Genomic DNA, 20,400 nt, shown 5'->3' with positions numbered 1-20,400 from the left:
TATAGATATAATAATTACAATAAATAAATAAGGTAGGATATCTGGAACACAATGTTTTCAAAATCACATGCCATGAAACTCAGGGACCGGGCTGAATTTATGACTGCACAAATAATGTTTAGAAACTTTAGAGCACGATAACAATTCACTCCCGGGTAACATCCAAAAGAATTTCTGTGATAGAGGGGTGTTACAAGTCAAGAGGAAAGTCTTAACTTCAAGAAACAGGCTGTTCATTCAACAATGAAGAGTATGTGTATTTCAGTTTGTGGAGTGAATCTGTGGAATGGTTTGAGTGTGGAATTAAAACAAAGCACAAATATAAATTACTTTATATCTCAGAGGTATATGGATGAGGAGACGTAGTATTGACCACTTGAGCCCTGGCGTCCCTGTCCAGGGGCTATACTGCTCGGCGGGATTATCATTAGTATTATTACTGATATTTTCTTTTCATAGTGTGGAAATTGGGTTGTATGAAAATTAGCTACGAGTTGCATAAGATAATAGTGTGAAGGGGGTAGGAATACATACTTTTACACTTCATCCTACTCCTTTTCGAACATTACTGTTTTGCTTTTTTTTTTTTTATGTTTATTACTTTATTTCAATTTTTTTTAAATGTATTTAATTTGTTTTTAATTTATGTTGGAAATAAATAAACTCATTAATTCATAATGCAGTCCCTATAACAATCTGAGCAGCACAACACAGTAACATGGGCACTGTAGAAGAGGGTGCTGGTGGATCGATAGTATATTATGCATCAAGAACGAGATCCAAACAGTTTTCAGCTTGAAACTTTTATTATCAAACCATGTTAGGCTTGTATATTTGTAAACCATCTTATAAAATATCACCCAAAGCAATAATAAAAAGGCATATTTACATTGTGTTCAACCCCATACCTTGTTGAGGTAACCCAGACGAAGACTTTTTATTTTGTATTAATTGTATCAATAAAGAACATTTGACTAATTCTGCAAAAAGTCGATTTTAAAATGCACTCCTAGGACATTGACAGGGAAATTGACCAACAAACACACCACCTCCGTCTCGTATCACACAAACCCCTTCACTACGACACAACCACCTACACACACTATCCCCCACCTCTCTCAACTTGTACAGATCTATAATTCTCCTGTATGAATACTTTGCTAGCTTGCCATTCTCTAGAGATCTAGGCAATATGGCCATTGCTGTAACCTAGGTCTCTCTATGTTGCAACATGTCATTCTGTCAATAAACTCCATCCTTAATCAAAGACTGTTGTCCGCCTCCGTGAATAATATCTGGTCAGATTATTCCACATCAGACATCAAATTGCTCTGCCAGGGATGGTTGAAAGAAGATAATTATGGACAGTTTGTTGATGTCTAATGAAGATACAGGAACACAACATTCTCTACCATCTCCATCAATGAAACTCAACAACGTCTCACCTTTGAGCTCTCAAAAAAAAACAAGAACATTTATTTTTGGCGCATATTTGGGAAGAGTCTAGTTTTGTAGAATTACAATCTTAAGTAAGATTCAGTGGAATACCCCCTTTAAAGGAATCGGGAGACTGTTCGGTGCAAAAGAGACAAACTGAGGCAGACGACTGGGACGTGGTCTAGTCTGTATTCTGAGTACTCATATGCAGCGGCCTCTGCAGGATCTCAAAGGCATTGGATTATCTTAAAAACACAAGCCCCACCCCCTCACCCTGACTAGAATCGAATAGATGAGCCACTGGGTCAAGCGTGTACTTGCGAAGCATATAAGAAAGAACAGGTGGAGTTGTCTGAGCAGAAGGTCATGTCATGTTGAAATTAAAAAGGGGGAGGAGGGACAATGGTGGGGGAAGGAGGAGAGGAGTGGAGCTACAGGTGGACTGTGTGTGTGTGTGATGTGGGGCAGAAGAGGGGGAGGTGGTCAGCTGAGCATGCCCCCCCTTATGTGTCCACTGTCGCTGAGTCCGTGTTCTACGAGCTTGATGTCCTCCAGGTCGTCTTTGATGACGCTGATCAGGTGAGTCAGTCCCTCCTGCTGCTGCTTCAGGTGCTGAGGAAGAGAACGAGGAACACCAGTCAATAATAACACATTTGACCTGAGAAGCAAAGTAACTCAGACACTCGACAGAAAAGATCATGTAAAACATTTAAAAAGTACATTAAACTACCTACCTCCTACTAGTCTACCCATAGAACTCTGTATGCTAGTGCCGATATGATAGTACAATAGTGCTGTATATACCGTATATTATACATGTATATTTACCGCATATATATAAATGTATATACAGCATATATGGTATATATCCATATCCGTCTGAATATACCTGCATAACCCATATACATTTAGTCATTTAGCTGACGCTTCAAAGCGACTTACAAGTTTTGTACAACAAGTCAGCAGGAAGGGTACAACTCTATCAGCTGAGTAACAATGTTCATCAAAGTGTTGCGTGCTACAGTGTAGGTTAGTTTATTAGGACAAGTGCATGACAGTAAGGTTAGTTAGGGTTAGATTTTTTTATTTCAGATAATGGTTGAAGAAGTGAGTCTTTAGTCGACGGCGAAAGATTGGACGTGTTTCGGCTGTCCTAACTGGGGTGGGTAGTTCATTCCACCATTGTGGGGCAAGGACTGAGAATAGGCGACTTCTCTTTGATGACCCTCCCGGAGCTTGGATAGGAGTAGGTCTGATAGCATGTACAATGTATACCGTATATATATATATTTACAGTACAAGAAATACTATGTGCACGTTTACAAGGATGCACACGAACAATGTGCATTTGAGTCCCACCTGTTTGATCTCTCGGAGCAGCTCAGAGTCCACGCTGTAGCGCTCCTCTGACCTCGAAGCCACAAAGTGGTTCTGCATCCGGATCTGAGACATCAGCTCGTTCAGCCGCCCCTGCTCAGTGACAAGGTAAGAGAAGATGTTCCTTTATTGATCTCCTTGGGATTCGGGCGTCATAGCAGCATTGGGGGGAGGGGGGGATACAGGTATGGGCAGGGTAATAGTAGAAGACATAAATAAAATGACAGTAATGATAAATATAAACATACATTACACACATTGGGGAAACAACACACAGAGGGAACGTACAACATTTTTTAAGAGTAATAGACACTTTAGTTTCGTTGCTTTAGGGAATCATTTGGACTCAAACTGATTATGTTTATGTTGTCAAGTTGAAACCGTGTATAGCATATGTTTCTATATCGTTGCTATTAACAAGTTTGCTCTTGTGTCAAGCTCAGGTTGGGTTGCTTTCTACTCAACAGGAACCCAACCTGTGCGTGACATAAGAGCAAAAAGGCAGACATGTGAATATAGTCAATGGGGTAAAAACCTTGTCCAATTTTCATGTTTTGAATGTTCACTTAGTCCTCTCTGTTGTGACCAGTGACCATGTTGCATTACTATAAGGACCATTGACCATATTCACATGACGACCATCTTGCTCTTATTCCTTTCCACCCTGTTCCTACCTTAGGGTGAAAATGGTCAAAGAAACACATTAAACACCCACATTCAACTAAAATTAGATTGTTTATCTTAATTCCTGAGAAGTCTACCGTTTAGGTAATCAGAGGTTTTCACCCAACAACATAGATATACAAAATATATTTACGGTAGTATCGTTTCCAACTAATTTGTAGGACTTCCTTGAATCATGTTTGTTACGTTTTCCCCCCTAAAGAAACTAGTCTAAATATAATTAGATTTATTTAATTTCCCGAACACCCCCTTTCAGATTTCAGGGCTTTTCTATAACTATTCCATGATATAGTTTCCCTGAGCAGTCCAAGATGTGTCGTGTTGAAGAAGATGTTAGGAATCTTTTACATGACTTTCTTGAATCTCTTGCATGTTTAATCTTTTTGTATAGAAACTACCGGTAGTCCAAATGTAAATTTTAATTATTTATTCTCCTACCTCTTTCTTCCGTAGCATTGTTGTTGTTGGTTGCTGTAGCACGTGCCATATTTTAGATTAATCATTTCCTTCCCTGCCTAGCGACCCCACATCCCAAGAGTGAAAATATTTGACTAACTGGGCCCTACATTAGGTAAGCAGTGTTCCAGGCTATAAAAAGCATAACTAATTAATTAAACAAATCCAAATCCACTGAAGCCAAATCCATACAAAGACTATAGACAAACCCAGTTACCATAATATTTCCCCTTTGAATATTACCATACATACTACTATAGTGTCTTTATACCTGTATCACTGTACATATTAATACTACAACTCTGTACATAGATCTGATTAGCACTATTACTCAGTAGTACCAATTTATATATTTTATACCCAGTTTAACCACCTGTACATTGTATGTTCCTATTGCACTTTACTGTTACATTTTCAGTCTGGTCGGATGCAAAGCTTATTTCCGTTCTACTTGTGCTGTATGATGACAATACATTTGAATCTAATCTAAATATACAGTAGAAACACACACACACACCTTGAACTGGGTGGGGGCGTTGAGTTCTGACTGGATGGTGTCCAGCTGCACCCGGAGGTGCTCCTCGTCCACCTGGATGGCATAACCACTCTTCCTCTGGATCTCCTGCTTGATCAACACCTGCCAAGGACACAGGGAGGGAAGGAGGAGAGAGAAGTGAATACAGTACAGAGAGAGAGAGAGAGAGGGAGTGAAACAGCAACTTGCCAGCTAGTTCTCTAAAGATAGCCATGTAATCTATGAGATGTCCAGATGCTGCTGGAGGAGACTCCACACACACAGACATAAACACAAAGCAAATACACAGATGGAAGCAAAACCCCATGACCCCATTTACATCTATTCTTTTTACTTAATTTTAACCTATAAACGTCACAATCCCCAATGTGTCGGGTTGGGTAATGTTCACATTTGAATCGATGATTCGATACCCGACGGTACCTTTTTTCAGTACTTTAGTGTCTAAAAATGTAATTTACATACCTCAGTTGTAATTTTTTTTTTTCAAACTTCAAATTATTTATTATCATTATTATTTATTTAGAACAATTTGTTAATATATATAATATATAATATTGCAGCGAGCGTTGTCTGCATCTAGCTTGCAACCGTTTTCGGCTTGCCATTGCCCCGACTGCTTTGTTGAATCAAGTCAAATCCTAGATAAGTGTGTATTGTGCGCGTGAACTTTGACGTGAACGTGCGGCACACTTCAACGTTTTTTCTTTTCTTCTTTTTTTGCATTACCGAAAGCTGCACGATTTTGGGAAATAATCTAATTGCGATTTTTCTGACAGATATTGCGATTGCGATTTAAGCAGACCCACAGAGGTTTATTGTAAAATGCGGCTTGAAAATGTTTCTTTTTACCTGGGAATCGATACCGGTACCCAACGGTAAAAAAAATTCTGTACTTTACTCTCCCTCTCTGAAGTCTAAACTTCACAACACACAATCTAAAACCCCTTACCTCCCTCTCCCAAACAGATATTGTATCTCAATGGGACCTCCTGGTTAAAGAAATAAAAACATAAAAAAAAAAAAAAAAAAAAAAAAAAAAAAAATGCGTTTTTTTTTTACGATTTGCTAATTGCATCATTCCAAATCACGATTTCGATTTAAAATCGATTAATCGTTCAGCCCTACTCCGGTGGTTCTCATGTGATTCGGTACTCTTTCTTGGCCCTTTGTAGTCTGTGAAACCCATTGTACGACTTAATCTGAGAATGCAGCTGTGGGCAACACCACAAAACAATATTGATGTTTTTGTAAACAGTTTGGGGATGTTGTTCTGTTCTGTTAATTCAAGTTTAAAAAGAATATCACTGTCTAATCATGAAACCTAGACTTCCAAAACCTAAATTCCTGATCTACTTTTGCCAGAGGCTCTGCTGAGTTACACATAAACAGCCATTGTATGCTGGGGGGGGGGGGGGGGGGGCATCAAGTCAAGAGACACTAACTAAGGGCCCTTTCTCACTCACTGCTCTGTGTCGAATCAGACCCGGCTCGCATCAGAAAAGGGTGTGTCTGTCTGAGTGAGAACGCTGTCCCCCGTCCCCGCCCCCCGCTGATTCGTCCCCGGGGGCGCTGAACCGGGGCCGGTGAAATAGGTGGTCTCAGGTGCGCACTAGTGGGGGCGGTTAGGCCTGGCAATTTTGTTTGCCATTGCTATGTCTATACATTGTTCGAATGCATTTATTTCTATTAGACCAGTGGTGCCCAACCAGTCGGCCATGGTCGACCAGTAGATCAATGACATTCAATATAATGCATATAATCGATGCAGCAATGTTACTAGTAAAGGCTAAGCTAACTAGCGTTTAGCCGTTAGCTTAGCGCTATCGTTAAAACGCTCAAAAGCGGACTCTACAACACCATCCATTCGTGATAAAATGGGGTGGGTTATATTGACAAGGCTTGACAACAGAGGTTCAAATATAACTTCATATTTATTGGCAATTTGTTCATTTTATATCAGCATCCAGAGTCTGCAGTCGTGTTAAGACATTCCCGTTTACATTTTCGAACGTGACATCATCGCCTACGGCAAGCGTAAACGCTCAAAAGGCAAACCGTAAACAGAACCCGAAGCGAACCAAGACTGCAGTGTGTACACAAACTAGAGGGGGGAGAGGGGGGGGGGGGGGGGGTTCGCACTCTGACCCGGAATGAGGGCGGTACGCGACCGGTACGGACAGAATGAGTGAGTGAGAAAGGGCCCTCACTGAACTGAGTCGAACTGGTCAAACTATAGTGGTGGCAGAGAGAATGTACCTATCCTACCTATTATCCATGTACATATACCTACCTATCCTACCCAATGGGATTAATAAAGGAACACTTGACTTGATATGTTGTTTTGCCTTTACTTCCTGGTTTTCTGTGGTTTAGTGTGGCGGGGAAGGCTACCTGGAGCACCCTGTGAGAGAGGTCCATCAGCTTCCTCTTGTACTGGGCTATCTTGGCCACAGTGGTAGCCTGGTTCTTCTGTAGTTCACCGATGTCACCGGAGATTATCTGAAAGGGGAGGGACAGAGACGCAGAGAGAAGGACATCTGTAAGGTGGGAGAATAGACGGCCGTTAACAGAAGAGGCCTCTTTGCTGATCCCGAGTGGCGTTACACTTGAAACACTACATGGAATCTCTGCCGTTTCAGAAGCTGAACTAGGGCTGGGAAACAATAGACACTCAATTAATATTTCAGGAATACTTTTGTGAGAGATCTGACTTCAGTTTTAGTTATCATTAATTTAGACAACAAAATTGTGTATCAGGATAGCATAAAAAAAAATAAAAAAAATACACTCCAATAACGCAGAAAAAACCATAACAATAAATATTGATGTATCGCCAAGGAGCCTTAAGCTGCGCTGTTCATAATTGGTCCTTTCATGCAGCAGGGACCTGACCAGAAGCTAGTAGACTGTGAAATTAATTGGGCTTTTCTTTGCAAAATCTAAATTTGAATCAAATTCACAGGGGCACTGTTGCAGATAATAGGAAGGCTGGTATGGCACACTGTCCTGACATAGTATGTTTGTTGCTGCTAGCCGCTGCATTGTGCACAATCAGCATCGACACTCACATCCACTCTGGTCTGGTGCTGTTTGGTCATCTGTTCCTGGATCTTCAGCCTGCGAAGCAGCTCCTTGAAGCCCACCATGGGCATTGGGATCAGCCTGGAGAAGACCAGCAGGTACATTATTATACATTTTCCTTATTATAATCATTATTATATGAAGGTTAAGATTTACCCGATTATGAAAGACCTTAAAAAGGCATACAGAGTAGAATTATACTCAAAGAAACCATGTATAAACATAATCCCTTAATCATCACTTAAGACCCACTAGGACCCCTCCGTCTGTAATATTTTCATTTTGCTGTGCTCTGGCGGTTTCTGGGCATCAACCTTTGGGCAGTGAGTGCATGTTATGTGCATGTATCCCCTCCCTACTTTCCATGTCCCCCACGTGGACCGCACCCGATTGGATAAACGATCTGCTAGTCCCCAAGTTGATGGTACAGCATTTTCCATGTAAGCGCCACATTGCTTTGGTCCGACATGCTGGTGTTCTAGTGAAATCTAGTGGCTGAAACTACTCTGTATGCTTTTTAAACAACCTCAACGTCTCAGGGTCAGCATTGAAGACCACAAGATAAATCATTACACACACTAAATAAATACTATAGAATCCAAATACACACAGACACATCTATGCATCTACATTCAATGCTTATGAACGTACTTCTCAGGGTCAGGGTTGTCCACCTTGGCCTGTTCCCAAATGATGGGGTCCACACCTGGGAAAGAGAAGCAAGCCTGTGTTACTGTTCACCATCATTTCAACGCATATAAGATTAGATTTAAAATGTATTGTCATTATACAGTACAAGGAAAAGAAGTTTGGCATCCAACCAGAGTGCAAATGTAACAGTAAAGTGCAATAGTAATATACAATGTACAACTGGATATAAAATATATAAATTAGTACTACCGAGTAATAGTGCTCATCAGATGTATGTACAGAATTGTAGTATTAATATGTACAGTGATACAGGTATAAAAACACTATGGTAGTAAGTCATACTGGCCAGCAGCGTAACTAGTAAAAGTAGGTAAGGGATATGTACAGATATAGAATCTACAGATATGTAAGAAGGATTATATGCAGGTATGTACAGACGGATGTGGATAGGTAAGAATAAATATGTACGGTATATATGCGGGTGTAGATATAAGAATATCAGAATATCATGATACAATACCATCGTTAGTTATGATCTAGTCCAGCGAGAGGAACTGACCTGCGGGGGCGTTCTCCATCAGCTGTTTGAGCTGCGCGGGGGAGAGCTCTGTGCGCGTGACGGACATGAGCACCCCGAGCTGCGCGAGCGGCCCCTTGATGTGGGCCTGCTCCACGTAGCTGAAGAGCGTGGTGGCCGGGATCCGCTTGGACGTGCCGTTAGGAGAGCGCTCCACCACGTAAATGATCACCTCCGTTCTGAGTAGACAAGAGAGGAAGGCCACTATGACACACCGACCCAAAACAGTTCCTATAAGAACCAGTAGAACACACTACCAAAACAGTTCCTATAAGAACCAGTAGAACACACTACCCAAAACAGTTCCTATGAGAACCAGTAGAACACACTACCAAAACAGTTCCTATAAGAACCAGTAGAACACACTACCCAAAACAGTTCCTATGAGAACCAGTAGAACACACTACCCAAAACAGTTCCTATAAGAACCAGTAGAACACACTACCAAAACAGTTCCTATAAGAACCAGTAGAACACACTACCCAAAACAGTTCCTATGAGAACCAGTAGAACACACTACCAAAACAGTTCCTATAAGAACCAGTAGAACACACTACCCAAAACAGTTCCTATGAGAACCAGTAGAACACACTACCCAAAACAGTTACTATAAGAACCAGTAGAACACACTACCCAAAACAGTTCCTATAAGAACCAGTAGAACACACTACCCAAAACAGTTCCTATAAGAACCAGTAGAACACACTACCCAAAACAATTCCTATAAGAACCACTAGAACACACTACCCAAACCACAGTTCCTATAAGAACCAGTAGAACACACTACCCAAAACCGTTCCTAGAAGAACCAGTAGAACACACTACCAAAAACAGTTCCTATAAGAACCAGTAGAACACACTACCAAAACCGTTCCTATAAGAACCAGTAGAACACACTACCCAAAACGGTTCCTATAAAAACCAGTAGAACACACTACCAAAACAGTTCCTATAAGAACCAGTAGAACACACTACCCAAAACAGTTCCTATAAGAACCAGTAGAACACACTACCAAAACAGTTCCTATAAGAACCAGTAGAACACACTACCCAAAACAGTTCCTATAAGAACCAGTAGAACACACTACCAAAACCGTTCCTATAAGAACCAGTAGAACACACCTACCCAGGCATCCTTCCTCCATCCCAACTAGATTAGTAAATTATTTCGAAAAAACATGAATCGCTTAATCATTTTAAACGGATCCAATTCACTTTTAAATGCCGTTTCTTTATAGAAAAAAAAAATCAGATCCAATATGTATGGCTTAAAAACCTATTTCCAACAATTGGTTACACAGAAATGTTTTATCATGGATGAACAAAAATGTCAATGCGAATGGTTGATTTTAAATTTTTTTAATTTCTTTTGCACGTTACGCACTTCAAGGACCTTGTGCGAACCCGGTTATATATAAATAAAGATGCTGTACAAACTCACTGGTCGTCGGGCAGGGCCTTGACGCCCTCTACGTTGACCGTGAGCGTCGGCTGGCTTCCCAGCAGCTTGTGGAGCGACTCCACCAGATGCTGCTGAGCAGCTCGAACATCTGCCTCCTTCCTGTTGAGGGCCAAGGCCACCAAGCCATCCTCATCCTTACTGCCTGGGATACAGCTGTAGCCCACGGCCTGGGGGAGCACACACACAGGGACTGGATTACATTCAAATGTATCGTCATCATACACAAGTACAGTACAACCAAAAGAAGTTTGGCATCCAACCAGAGTGCAATAGTAATATACAATGTACGGTGATTAAACTGGATACAAAATAAATAAATTACCGTAATTCCTCTAATAGTGACCCGGGCTTGTATTTGTTTCAACTGTAGCGGGTACCAGGCTTTTATTAGGAGGAGGCATGTATAAGAGAGAGGCCTATATTTCTAATTTTCAAACAGATCATAATGAATAAATCAACATTTTGTGTCAGTTTGAACCCAGAAAAATTTACTGGGTTCATTTATTGAAACCAAGTACTGTATGAAATAGTAAACAGTGCAATTACAGGTGGTCACTGGTCATTTCAACATTTTCAAAGTGAAATCAAGTAACTTTACCTTAGCAGCTCCGGGGACAGTAGGTAGCAACGTTAGCTCTCATAACGTTAGCCAGTTAGCAGCTCCGGGTACAGTAGGTAGCAACGTTAGCTCTCATAACGTTAGCCAGTTAGCAGCTCCGGGTACAGTAGGTAGCAACGTTAGCTCTCATAACGTTAGCCAGTTAGCAGCTCCGGGTGCAGTAGGTAGCAACGTTAGTTCTCATAACATTAGCCAGTTAGCAGCTCCGGGTACAGTAGGTAGCAACGTTAGCTCTCATAACGTTAGCCAGTTAGCAGCTCCGGGTACAGTAGGTAGCAATGTTAGCTCTCATAACGTTTCCACTCGGAAAGTAGTAGCCATGCTTGCTCTGTTGTTGTTGTGTTACGTGCTGCGTGCAACCCGTGTAAGGAGGTTCGCTCACGCGTATATTAGTAACTCGGTTTGTATTAGGAGGTCGGCTTATAACAGCTTAGCTCAACAGCGCACCCGGTCATTAATAGAGAGTCGGTTTTTAATTGAATACAGGTCACTATTAGAGGAATTACGGTAGTATTACTGAGTAATAGTGCTAATCAGATGTATATATACAGAGTTGTAGTATTAATATGTACAGTGATAAAGGTATAAAGACACTATGGTATTAAGTCGTACTGGCCAGCAGCATAACTAGTAAAAGTAGGTATTCAGACAGATATATATATACAGTATATGCTATTAAATTACACTGATGCAGAAACAAACATATATAGGGTCAGTCGCAACATGGAATTCTTCCTCAATAGAGAACCGCCATTAACACTTTAGATGCCACCAACGCTGTGTCGTTAGTTCATGCCGCCAGTTGAGTGCCCGCCAACGACATATATCGTTTGTTTGCCGTATTTTTTTTATTGGAGATTTGAATTCATATTTCATCAATCGAGCCTCAGGTTAGTGCTGCAGAGTCTCTGAGCTCAATTGGGAAGATACCACCCCCTATCGTCTCTCCCTGTGTAACTGCACCACATTACATTACACTGCTGAAGGGGGGGGTGGTCAGTTTCCTCATTTTATTTTTCCCTCAAGGCATCTGAAGGATCGATTGTGCTCACCGGCCCGGAAAACATGTGGATTATGTATTTACAGTACACAACACTGTAATCAATAAGCGTGATCGATATTTGGAATGGCGATCAGGAATTGGAATAATCTTTTTGGATAACATCTGATCTCAGGTAAGGAATCTATTTTACCAGTCTTAGGATAATCAGACCCGTTTTCACGGAGATATAAGCTTTTTCCCTATGCGTGTGTGTGTGTGGCTGTGATCGCTGATGAGAATATATTTTTCAGCCCGCCTCTATAGCGCGCATGAGTACACATGTACTATCGATAATCTAGCGTTTATTTGAAAACGATTCATAAATAGGCTGCAAAATGACAACGTTTGTGTATTCTAGAATATTCCAGTAAATGACTTTTATCACGGAATCTTTATATTTTCCTTGAAAACAAGGGCTTTTCAAAATGCTATAAAACGAAAATGACCCGATAAAAAAACAATCCGTTTCGACAATGTTGACTGCAAACAAGTCATTGATAAACGACAGGCAGATTAGACACATAGCCATAATTTAAGAGAGAAGATGCGTTCACAACGCTATCATTGAAGTCGGTGGTGGCATTTAACAGGGTTTTACCATGTTCACCAGCCGGCACTGAAACTGTTAAAAAGCACGCTTTTGGTCCAGGATTAGGCTTAATGCATGTCTTTGAAACTGGCCCATAGAGGGTTAAATACTGTACCTCCAAAATCCAAGAAGAGGCAGAATTGCCCCACAGAGTATTACAAGAGTTACAGGACACAATACACAAATACACTCCCAACACACTATCCACTCCACCCCGAACCCCAAAATACCTTGAACCTGCAGAAGGGGTTCTCCTGGTTGAAATCTACAGGAGGAGTATTGTTGCTGTAGTAACCCTTGCCCGTCCCCCAGTAGGCCTGGAGCTGGTTCCACTTGGCTAGGATGGCGTCCCGCTCGTCCCCCAGCAGGGTAGGCGCTGACAGGGCGTGGACCTGCTGGTACAGCTGGGTGGGCTGGGCCTGCTGCTGCTGGGCCTGCTGGCCAAACAGGCCTCCTGGGGGGGCAACGAGACGAATGATAAACCTCTACCTTCATATACTGGGTGTGGATGTTCAAGACCAAAAGTAATTGAACTATCTCAAACCTTGCCCTCTTTTCTTGTTCACAACCGTTGCTTCAGAAATTAGGACAGGGTTTGAGATAGGTCAATTCAGATTACATTTAGGGATGCACTGATTGTACGTTCTCCATTGCCGATACGGACTCAAGAGTCCGACTCCTATATTTTAGGTGTCGTGTCCCTGGGAAGCATCTTTTCATTTTTCAATGAAATTGAGCTAAAGCTACTATTGTTGAGTTTTCCCTACAGGCTACTATTGAGAAGAAAAAAAACCTATAGGCTACTATTAGTATTACTCCCCTCTGGACTTTTTGAAGAAGTATTTATTTATCATGCAGCGACACACATGCGATGGGCAGCAGCACACACAGGAACACACATGACATTTTTGGGTCGCTGATTAAAGGCCAACCTCCAGCTTAAACCCTACTGATCAATTATGGGTAGTTTACATCATTGGTATATAATTTCATTATTTATTTTTTTCCATTCGACACCGGAAATGCCACTCTGAAAGAGTTAAAAAGGTCCACGCACGAATAACATACACGCGCGAATCAAAAAAGCTTATCAAACGCCGACGTCACAACAGGACACAGGTGCATATTAATGAGCCGAATCTAATGTTGCTTTTCCACTAAAATAAAGTACTCAGTTTGTCTCCGTGTGGGGAGGCGGGGCTGCTGGTGATCAGCATGAGAGCTCCAGAAATGTCACGTGAAAAACTGCAGACCACTGATTGGTCAGAAGAGAGACGCGTCACTGTCTGGAGAGTCTGAACGAAAACAGAACGCTGCCATCTTTAATGTCTCGCATAGGATGTCTTATGTATGTTTGCAGCACGAAACAAGTGCAATAAAAAAGGATACAGTCACTGTGTATTCTGCCTCATTTATTGATGAAACAAAACCGACATCAACACAATTTGCCACCGAGCGGAGAGTTTAGTCTGACAAAAAGATCGCTGATTAGTTACGCTTGTTGTTGGGGTTAGGGACGAGTGGTAACGTTAGTTAGCCTAATGCTAACGTTAGCAGATAGACACGAGAGGCTAGGTAACGTTAAAGCTTGTAGAATAGACACAATCAGGGGAGGAAATTAGGCCACTTTACTGGCCAAATGCTAGTATTTTTTACGTTTGGCTGGTAAAAAAAATCAGATACCCGCCAGTTGGCTGGTAAGCCAAAAAGTTAGTTTCCTCCCCTGCTGGCGAGTATACAAAAAAATAAAACATTCTGCAATCACTGCACTGGCAAACGGTGCGCGTCTTCTGAGTGTTCGCTTTAGTTGACAGTGCCACGAGAGCACTGCACAAGACCACCCGCGGACATATAATGTTTAATAAACGTTTGCGCAGTACTGGCCAACCCGCGTACATATAATAATAAAAGTCCCGCGGTACTAGGCTAGCCATCAGGAGCACTCGCAAACAGATAACGTTAAACACAGCAGAAGATGGAAAACAGACAGACTGACCAACGGGGAACTGCATACAACCCTAGTACAACCCTCGAGTATAAGTTACTAAGGACACATTTAAATCACAGAGGTGTAATGTTAGTCTACTGGAACTGTATACAGTGGTTAGCTTCTAGTTAGCGTTTTAGCTATAGCTGCTTGCTAGCTAACGTTAGCCCCGTGTGCTCAAAGCAGCCAGCTAGGTGTATCTGTTATGACTATAATGTTTCCAAAAAAGCACCGGACTACGACGTAAGGTTAGACATTTTATTTCATGCTCAAAAGCCCCTGGCTTGCACATCGCAGTCACGAAAGGGGCTAGCTCAACCAGTGCACTGTGCACAACAGCACACCAACCCAACTGACGTTACCGCAACACTTGACGGTACTTCACAGCACTGTCGTAAGACCACCGTGCTGTCTTAAAGGCACAGTGTGCCTACCCAGATGCATACACAACATTGACGCGGCTTGACATACAAAGAAGTAATTATCACAATTAGCGATTTTTTTGTCTGGTAAAAAATCAGTTTGGCTGGTAAAAAAAATCAGATACTCGCCAGTTGGCTGGTAAGCCAAAAAGTTAGTTTCCTCCCCTGGACACAATGAGGTAACGTTAGCGTTAGCATAATAGACACAACGAGTCTGGTTAATGTTGTTATTGATTGAAAACTGTGTTTTACTCTGGCTTGCCAAGCTCATCATAGCCCCTTTCGTGACTGATGCACCGAGTGAATCCACAGTCACTTGCTCCTTAATAGGAAACCAACCTAGATTTACCATGAAGGACTGGTTCTGGCCGAACCGTTCGTTATACAAGTATCACAGAGACATTTCAAATGTACTCACAGTTGCACGAGGGTTTCGGACAGAGATACGGGATGGTTTGAAAGCTCTGCGTTGCTAATAAACATTTTAAATATTTTTTATAAACTGCTCAAAACGGCATTATTTCCGGCGCTGGCTGCCTGGTGTGATCACAGCGCATGCGCATCATGCACCCAACGCCGGAAATAATGCTCCGCCTCCTTGGTGACCAACACCTGTTGTGACGACATTACACGCGCACGTTATGAACCATTGATTAAAATATGCACGTGCGTGGTGATTGTGTTGGGCAGACAAAATGTTTTGATAAAAACGCTAAAACTGGGTCAATTTCAATACTTTTTTTTCCAATTCTTCATGAAAGTCACTGTTGGCCTAGTCCACATTGTTTATTGAACAAAAATACAACGTGGAGGTTGACCTTTAAATTGAGTCTCTGCTAGGGCTGAATGATTAATCGATTTTAAATCAAAATCGCGATTTGGAATGATGCAATTAGCAAAAAAACGCTATATATTTTTTTTTTTTATATAACCAGGAAGTCCCATTGAGATACAAGATCGGTTTGGGAGAGGGAGGTAAGGGGTTTTAGATTGTGCGTTGTGAAGTTTAGACTTCAGAGAGGGAGAGTATAAAGTACAGAAAAAAAGGTACCGTTGGGTACCGGTATCGATTCCCAGGTAAAAAGAAAAAATTTCAGGCTCTGTCACGAAAAGACCCATCGCGTAGGCCAGATGCAAGCCGTATTTTACAATAAACCTCTGTGGGGCTGCTTAATTTTTTTTTATAAATCGCAAACGCAATATCGGTCAGAAAAATGACAATTAGATTATTTCCCAAAATCGTGCAGCCCTAGTCTGTGCTTGACCCATCCCGTCGTCCTTCCCCCCAAAGGCAGGCGGGAGCCCTTGCGAGCATGGGGAGAACATGCAAAACACACAAAAAGGCCCGGGAGATACCCCACCTGGGTGCGTCTAGTTTTTTACCAACCCAGTCCCGCGTTCGCGTTCTGCGATCTGATTGGCCACAGTGACGTTTCTGGTCGTGTGACATGTGCGGCCAATCGTGTGACGCCCGTTTCTATCACCGGTTAAGCTTAGGCACTCTTTCGAAGTTGGTTAAGGTTAGAGTTTGTCTTAGAGCAGGGCGATAGAACACCAGCCCTGATTCCAAACTCTAACCTTAACCAACTTCGAAAGAGTCGCCTAAGCTTAACCAGTGATAAACTAGGCGTTAGGTAGTTTGCAGGCTGGTCGAGGCGGAAATGGGGAAATGGCGTCACGCGATTGGGCTCACATGTCACATGACCAGAAACGTCAGTGGCCAATCAGATCGCACCAGAAACGTCAGTGGCCAATCAGACCGCAAACTGGTAAAAAATAGACGCCACCTGGGTACCTGGCAACGCGGAAACCTGGTCCCAAAGCGGGAATCGAACCCTGGCTAGCTGTGAGGCGACAGTGTTAACCACTACACCACTGTACCGCCTTGTAGGTTACAATTGAAAACCCCCCTATAGGGTACTATTAGGCTGCGGTTACACCTTAGTTTCGTTTTCAGATGAGTTTCGCTTTTCCAGGTCGCAACGTAGCGGTAGCAGAGTGAGACATACGTTTTGCAACCTGAGTACAGTGATGTAGTACACTGCCAAAGCAGTAGGTGGCAGTAGGTGGCGAACATGAAGGCAATTTTCAACCAATCAGAACTTGAATGTGCCAATACACTTCCCGCAAAGAAAATGTCAACAAGGCGCCGCCATCTTTAAATGCCTATTTACCGAATGCAGCACTTATTTTTCAGCAAAGTGTAATAAAAGTGCAATAAACAAAACGGATACATTCACTGTGTGTTCTGCCTCTCATTTGTTGATGAAACAAAACTAACATCAACACAAGTGACCACCAAGAGCGGATAGTTTAGTCTCAAAAAGGATCGGCAATGTTGTTAGCTACATTGTTAGCTACATGCTAACGTGAATGGAATATGCCAGTATAACAGTATAGCATTGTGCTCACGTTAACCAGCCAGCACCAAACTGATGATATCGGGAGCTATCAGTAGCTAGATAACATTAGAGACAACGCCGTGTGTATTAAACAAAAGGTGAATAGATGACTGGGCCATTTTGTTTAATGCTCGTTAAGATTGAAAGAGGAGCTTGAGCTAACAGGGTCTGATAGCTAACGCTAGCTCACGTTAGCCAGCGGCAGTGCTCATGCAATCAGTAATGCTAGCAGAATGAATGGATGTAAACTTTATTTAACATATTGCATAATGGATACAATACAATACGGCTCAATACAAACAATTGTTAAGGGAATGCAGACTGTTGTAGCTTGGACTGGGGTCCTTATAACAATAACTTGACAACACATGGTAGCTGCAGCTATTTGGGACAGCTCTGTTGTCACCGGAAGGGCACGCAGATGGTATCTACTGCACATGGGCGTTGAGCAACAACGGCTCCGCGCAGATTACACGACATGTTGTCGGCGAGTTTTTGGCGCTATTCCAAAACGGAAACACAATTTAGCGTTTTCAGTAGGGCCAAACGTTTCCGGCAAAAACGGCATTTCTATGTAATAGGGACAGCAAAGCAAACGTCTTCAAAAACGTATAAAAACTAGCACAAAAACACTGTAACAAGGGCCTTAGTATTACTCCCCTATTGAAAACACCCCTATAGACTACTATTAGTATTCCTCCCATATACTATTGAAAACACCTCGAGTGTTTCCCATTAATTACCTAGACTGTGGCGGCCCGCCACAGTTGTATAATGAACCAAATTTCTTTTATTGTTTTTTTTATTATATATATATATAAATCTATATACCGGTATATATATATATATATATATTTTTTTTTACTATTTTCTTTTTTTAAATGTAAAGTTTGTCAATAGGGATGTATCAGTAGTATTGGCAGTGGTAGTAGTCGTAATAGTAATCCAAAAAATAAACCAGTTCAACACAGGTAACCACGTTTGCTTCATTTCTTTGATGGCTCAAATGTATGCTCTAGTCCAGTGGTTCCCAAACCTCTCCTCGAGACACCCCAGCTGTTCCATGTATTTGTTAAATTCCACCACCAGCACACCTGATTCAACTAATAAAGGGCTAGTTAAGTTGAATCAGGTGTGCTGGTGGTGGAATTTAACAAATACATTGAATGGCTGGGGTGCTTCGAGAGGATTGGGAAGCACTAGTCTAGTCGATTTTGTGTTTTGAGCACAAAGTTCATCATAGATCTAGCCTCTTTATTTTGCTCTCAAAGTGCACCAGATTGATCTTGGAATTGGGTTTTTGTATTGTGAAAATTCTCTTATACCAGAACTCTCTCTCTAAACCAGTGTTGTTGCATCCCTGATTACATCACTAAATTACAAAGGAAGGACTATGGAAATGTTTACACATGTAACCTGCAACAGATTACATTTTCAAAGCAATCATCCAAGCCTGCAAATGTTGGAATCACACTGGGCTCAAACTCCAGCGCATGCTGTGCATGAACCACTTCTTATGTCACTGCCATGTACTCTGACCGTGTGCCATCCATCAAATGGCTTGGGCTGGGCGTTGTTTGAATTTTTAACATGTTTGATACCAGTGACAATGGGATTCGATACGGATACCTTTTTCTGATACTTTGCCGAGTTATGCGCTGTGTGAACCAATCTGAGGGATGAGATTAACTATGTAGGTGTCAAAATTTGGTAACAAATCAGTGTCACTCACTACCAAATTTCAGTACCACAGCATTTTTCGATTGAAGCAATTCAATCAAAACCATAAAAGTATTGAATTTCGATACCCAGACCAACAAATGGCTCTTCTTACAGTGACATTTAGTCATTTAATTGACGCTTTTATCCAAAGTGACTTACAAGTTGTGTACAACAAGTCAGCAGGAAGGGTACAATTCTGGCAAAAAAAAGAATTGTGCAGGTTTCAGCTGTCCTGACCAGGGTTAGAAATTAACGTGGGCTTGGAGCAAAATGCCCGTGAAAATGGACAAAATGCCCTCGAAAATCAGTTAAGGGGGGCACAAAATGCCCCCGACAGTTTACTAATTATATATATATATTCTGTTGAAGTCCGACATATTTAAATATCTCTGGTCATAATGTCCCGTGAAAATAATTCCCTCGCAACCTGTGGTTTGCTGATGAGAATGGCGGAGCTTGGTGCTGGATTAGCGAGAAGCATGCAACCAGGGAGCGAAATTAACTTTTTGACTCACCGGCCAGTGGCGGGTAGATGGGAAGAATCTACCCGCCAAGCAGATTTCTTACCTGCCAACTTTTTTTTGATAAAAAAAAAAAAAAGTTATTTTATATAATTTTTTTTTTTTTAATAAAATATATATATTATATAATCATACTTGTAGTTGTATTATCTGCGAGACATCGCCACATCGCTGTCTGCAAACAGCTCCACTGTCTGTGTGTATACTCTAGTGGCCTCCAGCTCCAGCAAGGATTCTCCGGCGCTACAGCTGGACCCTAAACTCTTACATTCAGCATGAAAGGATTCTCCTGCCCTGCACCTGGACCCTAGTCAGCAGCGCTGCAGCCCTCATGCGATGTAACTGGACACTTGCAGTTGTTTATGTCGGGAGCTATCAGAAGCTAGCCAGCTGGATAACGTTACACAATGCCTCATGTATTAAACTAAAAGTGAATAGTTGACTGGGTCATTTTGTAACAGTAGCTAACATCAGCTCACGGAGGTCTCTCTGACTAGACTAACATCAGTCACAGTGACTGTGTTTACATGCAGCATACAGAAACAGGTAGGGGAGGTTTAGGCTATGGTTAGACTAGTGTATTCCTGGCGTTTTTTTATACGTTTTTGACGACGTTTGATGTCCTATCTACACAGAAATGCGTTTTTTGTCGTTTTTTTGTGGATACGGCTGAAACGCAAAATTGTGTTTGCGTTTGGAGATACGCAAAAAAAACGCTTCGACAACAGCGTGTAGTCAGCACGGAGCAGTTGTTGCGAAAACGCCCATGCGCAGTAGATACCATCTGCGTGCCCTTCCGGTGACAACAGTGTGTGTGTTTGGGACAGAGCTCC

The 20,400-nt window shown here is 41.9% G+C and overlaps 1 protein-coding gene across 4 annotated transcripts in view; it reads right to left on the bottom strand.

Annotated features, from left to right (window-relative positions):
- Positions 1-787: 787 nt before the first annotated feature.
- The window catches only part of nup54 (nucleoporin 54), a 32,206-nt gene continuing 12,593 nt past the window's right edge, over positions 788-20,400 (bottom strand). For all 4 annotated transcript variants that reach the window (XM_084324541.1, XM_084324542.1, XM_084324543.1 and 1 more), the window contains 9 exons: positions 12,744-12,967; positions 10,243-10,430; positions 8,784-8,980; positions 8,225-8,279; positions 7,561-7,654; positions 6,884-6,991; positions 4,472-4,591; positions 2,797-2,907; positions 788-2,049 (listed from right to left, as the gene is read on the bottom strand). In XM_084324541.1, the coding sequence (XP_084180667.1) occupies positions 1,921-2,049; positions 2,797-2,907; positions 4,472-4,591; positions 6,884-6,991; positions 7,561-7,654; positions 8,225-8,279; positions 8,784-8,980; positions 10,243-10,430; positions 12,744-12,967 (1,226 nt within the window). In that variant the 3' untranslated portion in view covers positions 788-1,920. The remainder of the gene's footprint in view (positions 2,050-2,796; positions 2,908-4,471; positions 4,592-6,883; positions 6,992-7,560; positions 7,655-8,224; positions 8,280-8,783; positions 8,981-10,242; positions 10,431-12,743; positions 12,968-20,400) is intronic.

This window comes from Notolepis coatsorum (genome assembly GCF_963971535.1).
Source record: "Notolepis coatsorum genome assembly, chromosome: 11".
NCBI lineage: Eukaryota > Metazoa > Chordata > Actinopteri > Aulopiformes > Paralepididae > Notolepis > Notolepis coatsorum.
The sequence above is the reverse complement of the archived record's forward strand: the minus strand, read 5'-3'. Positions and strand labels throughout refer to the sequence as shown.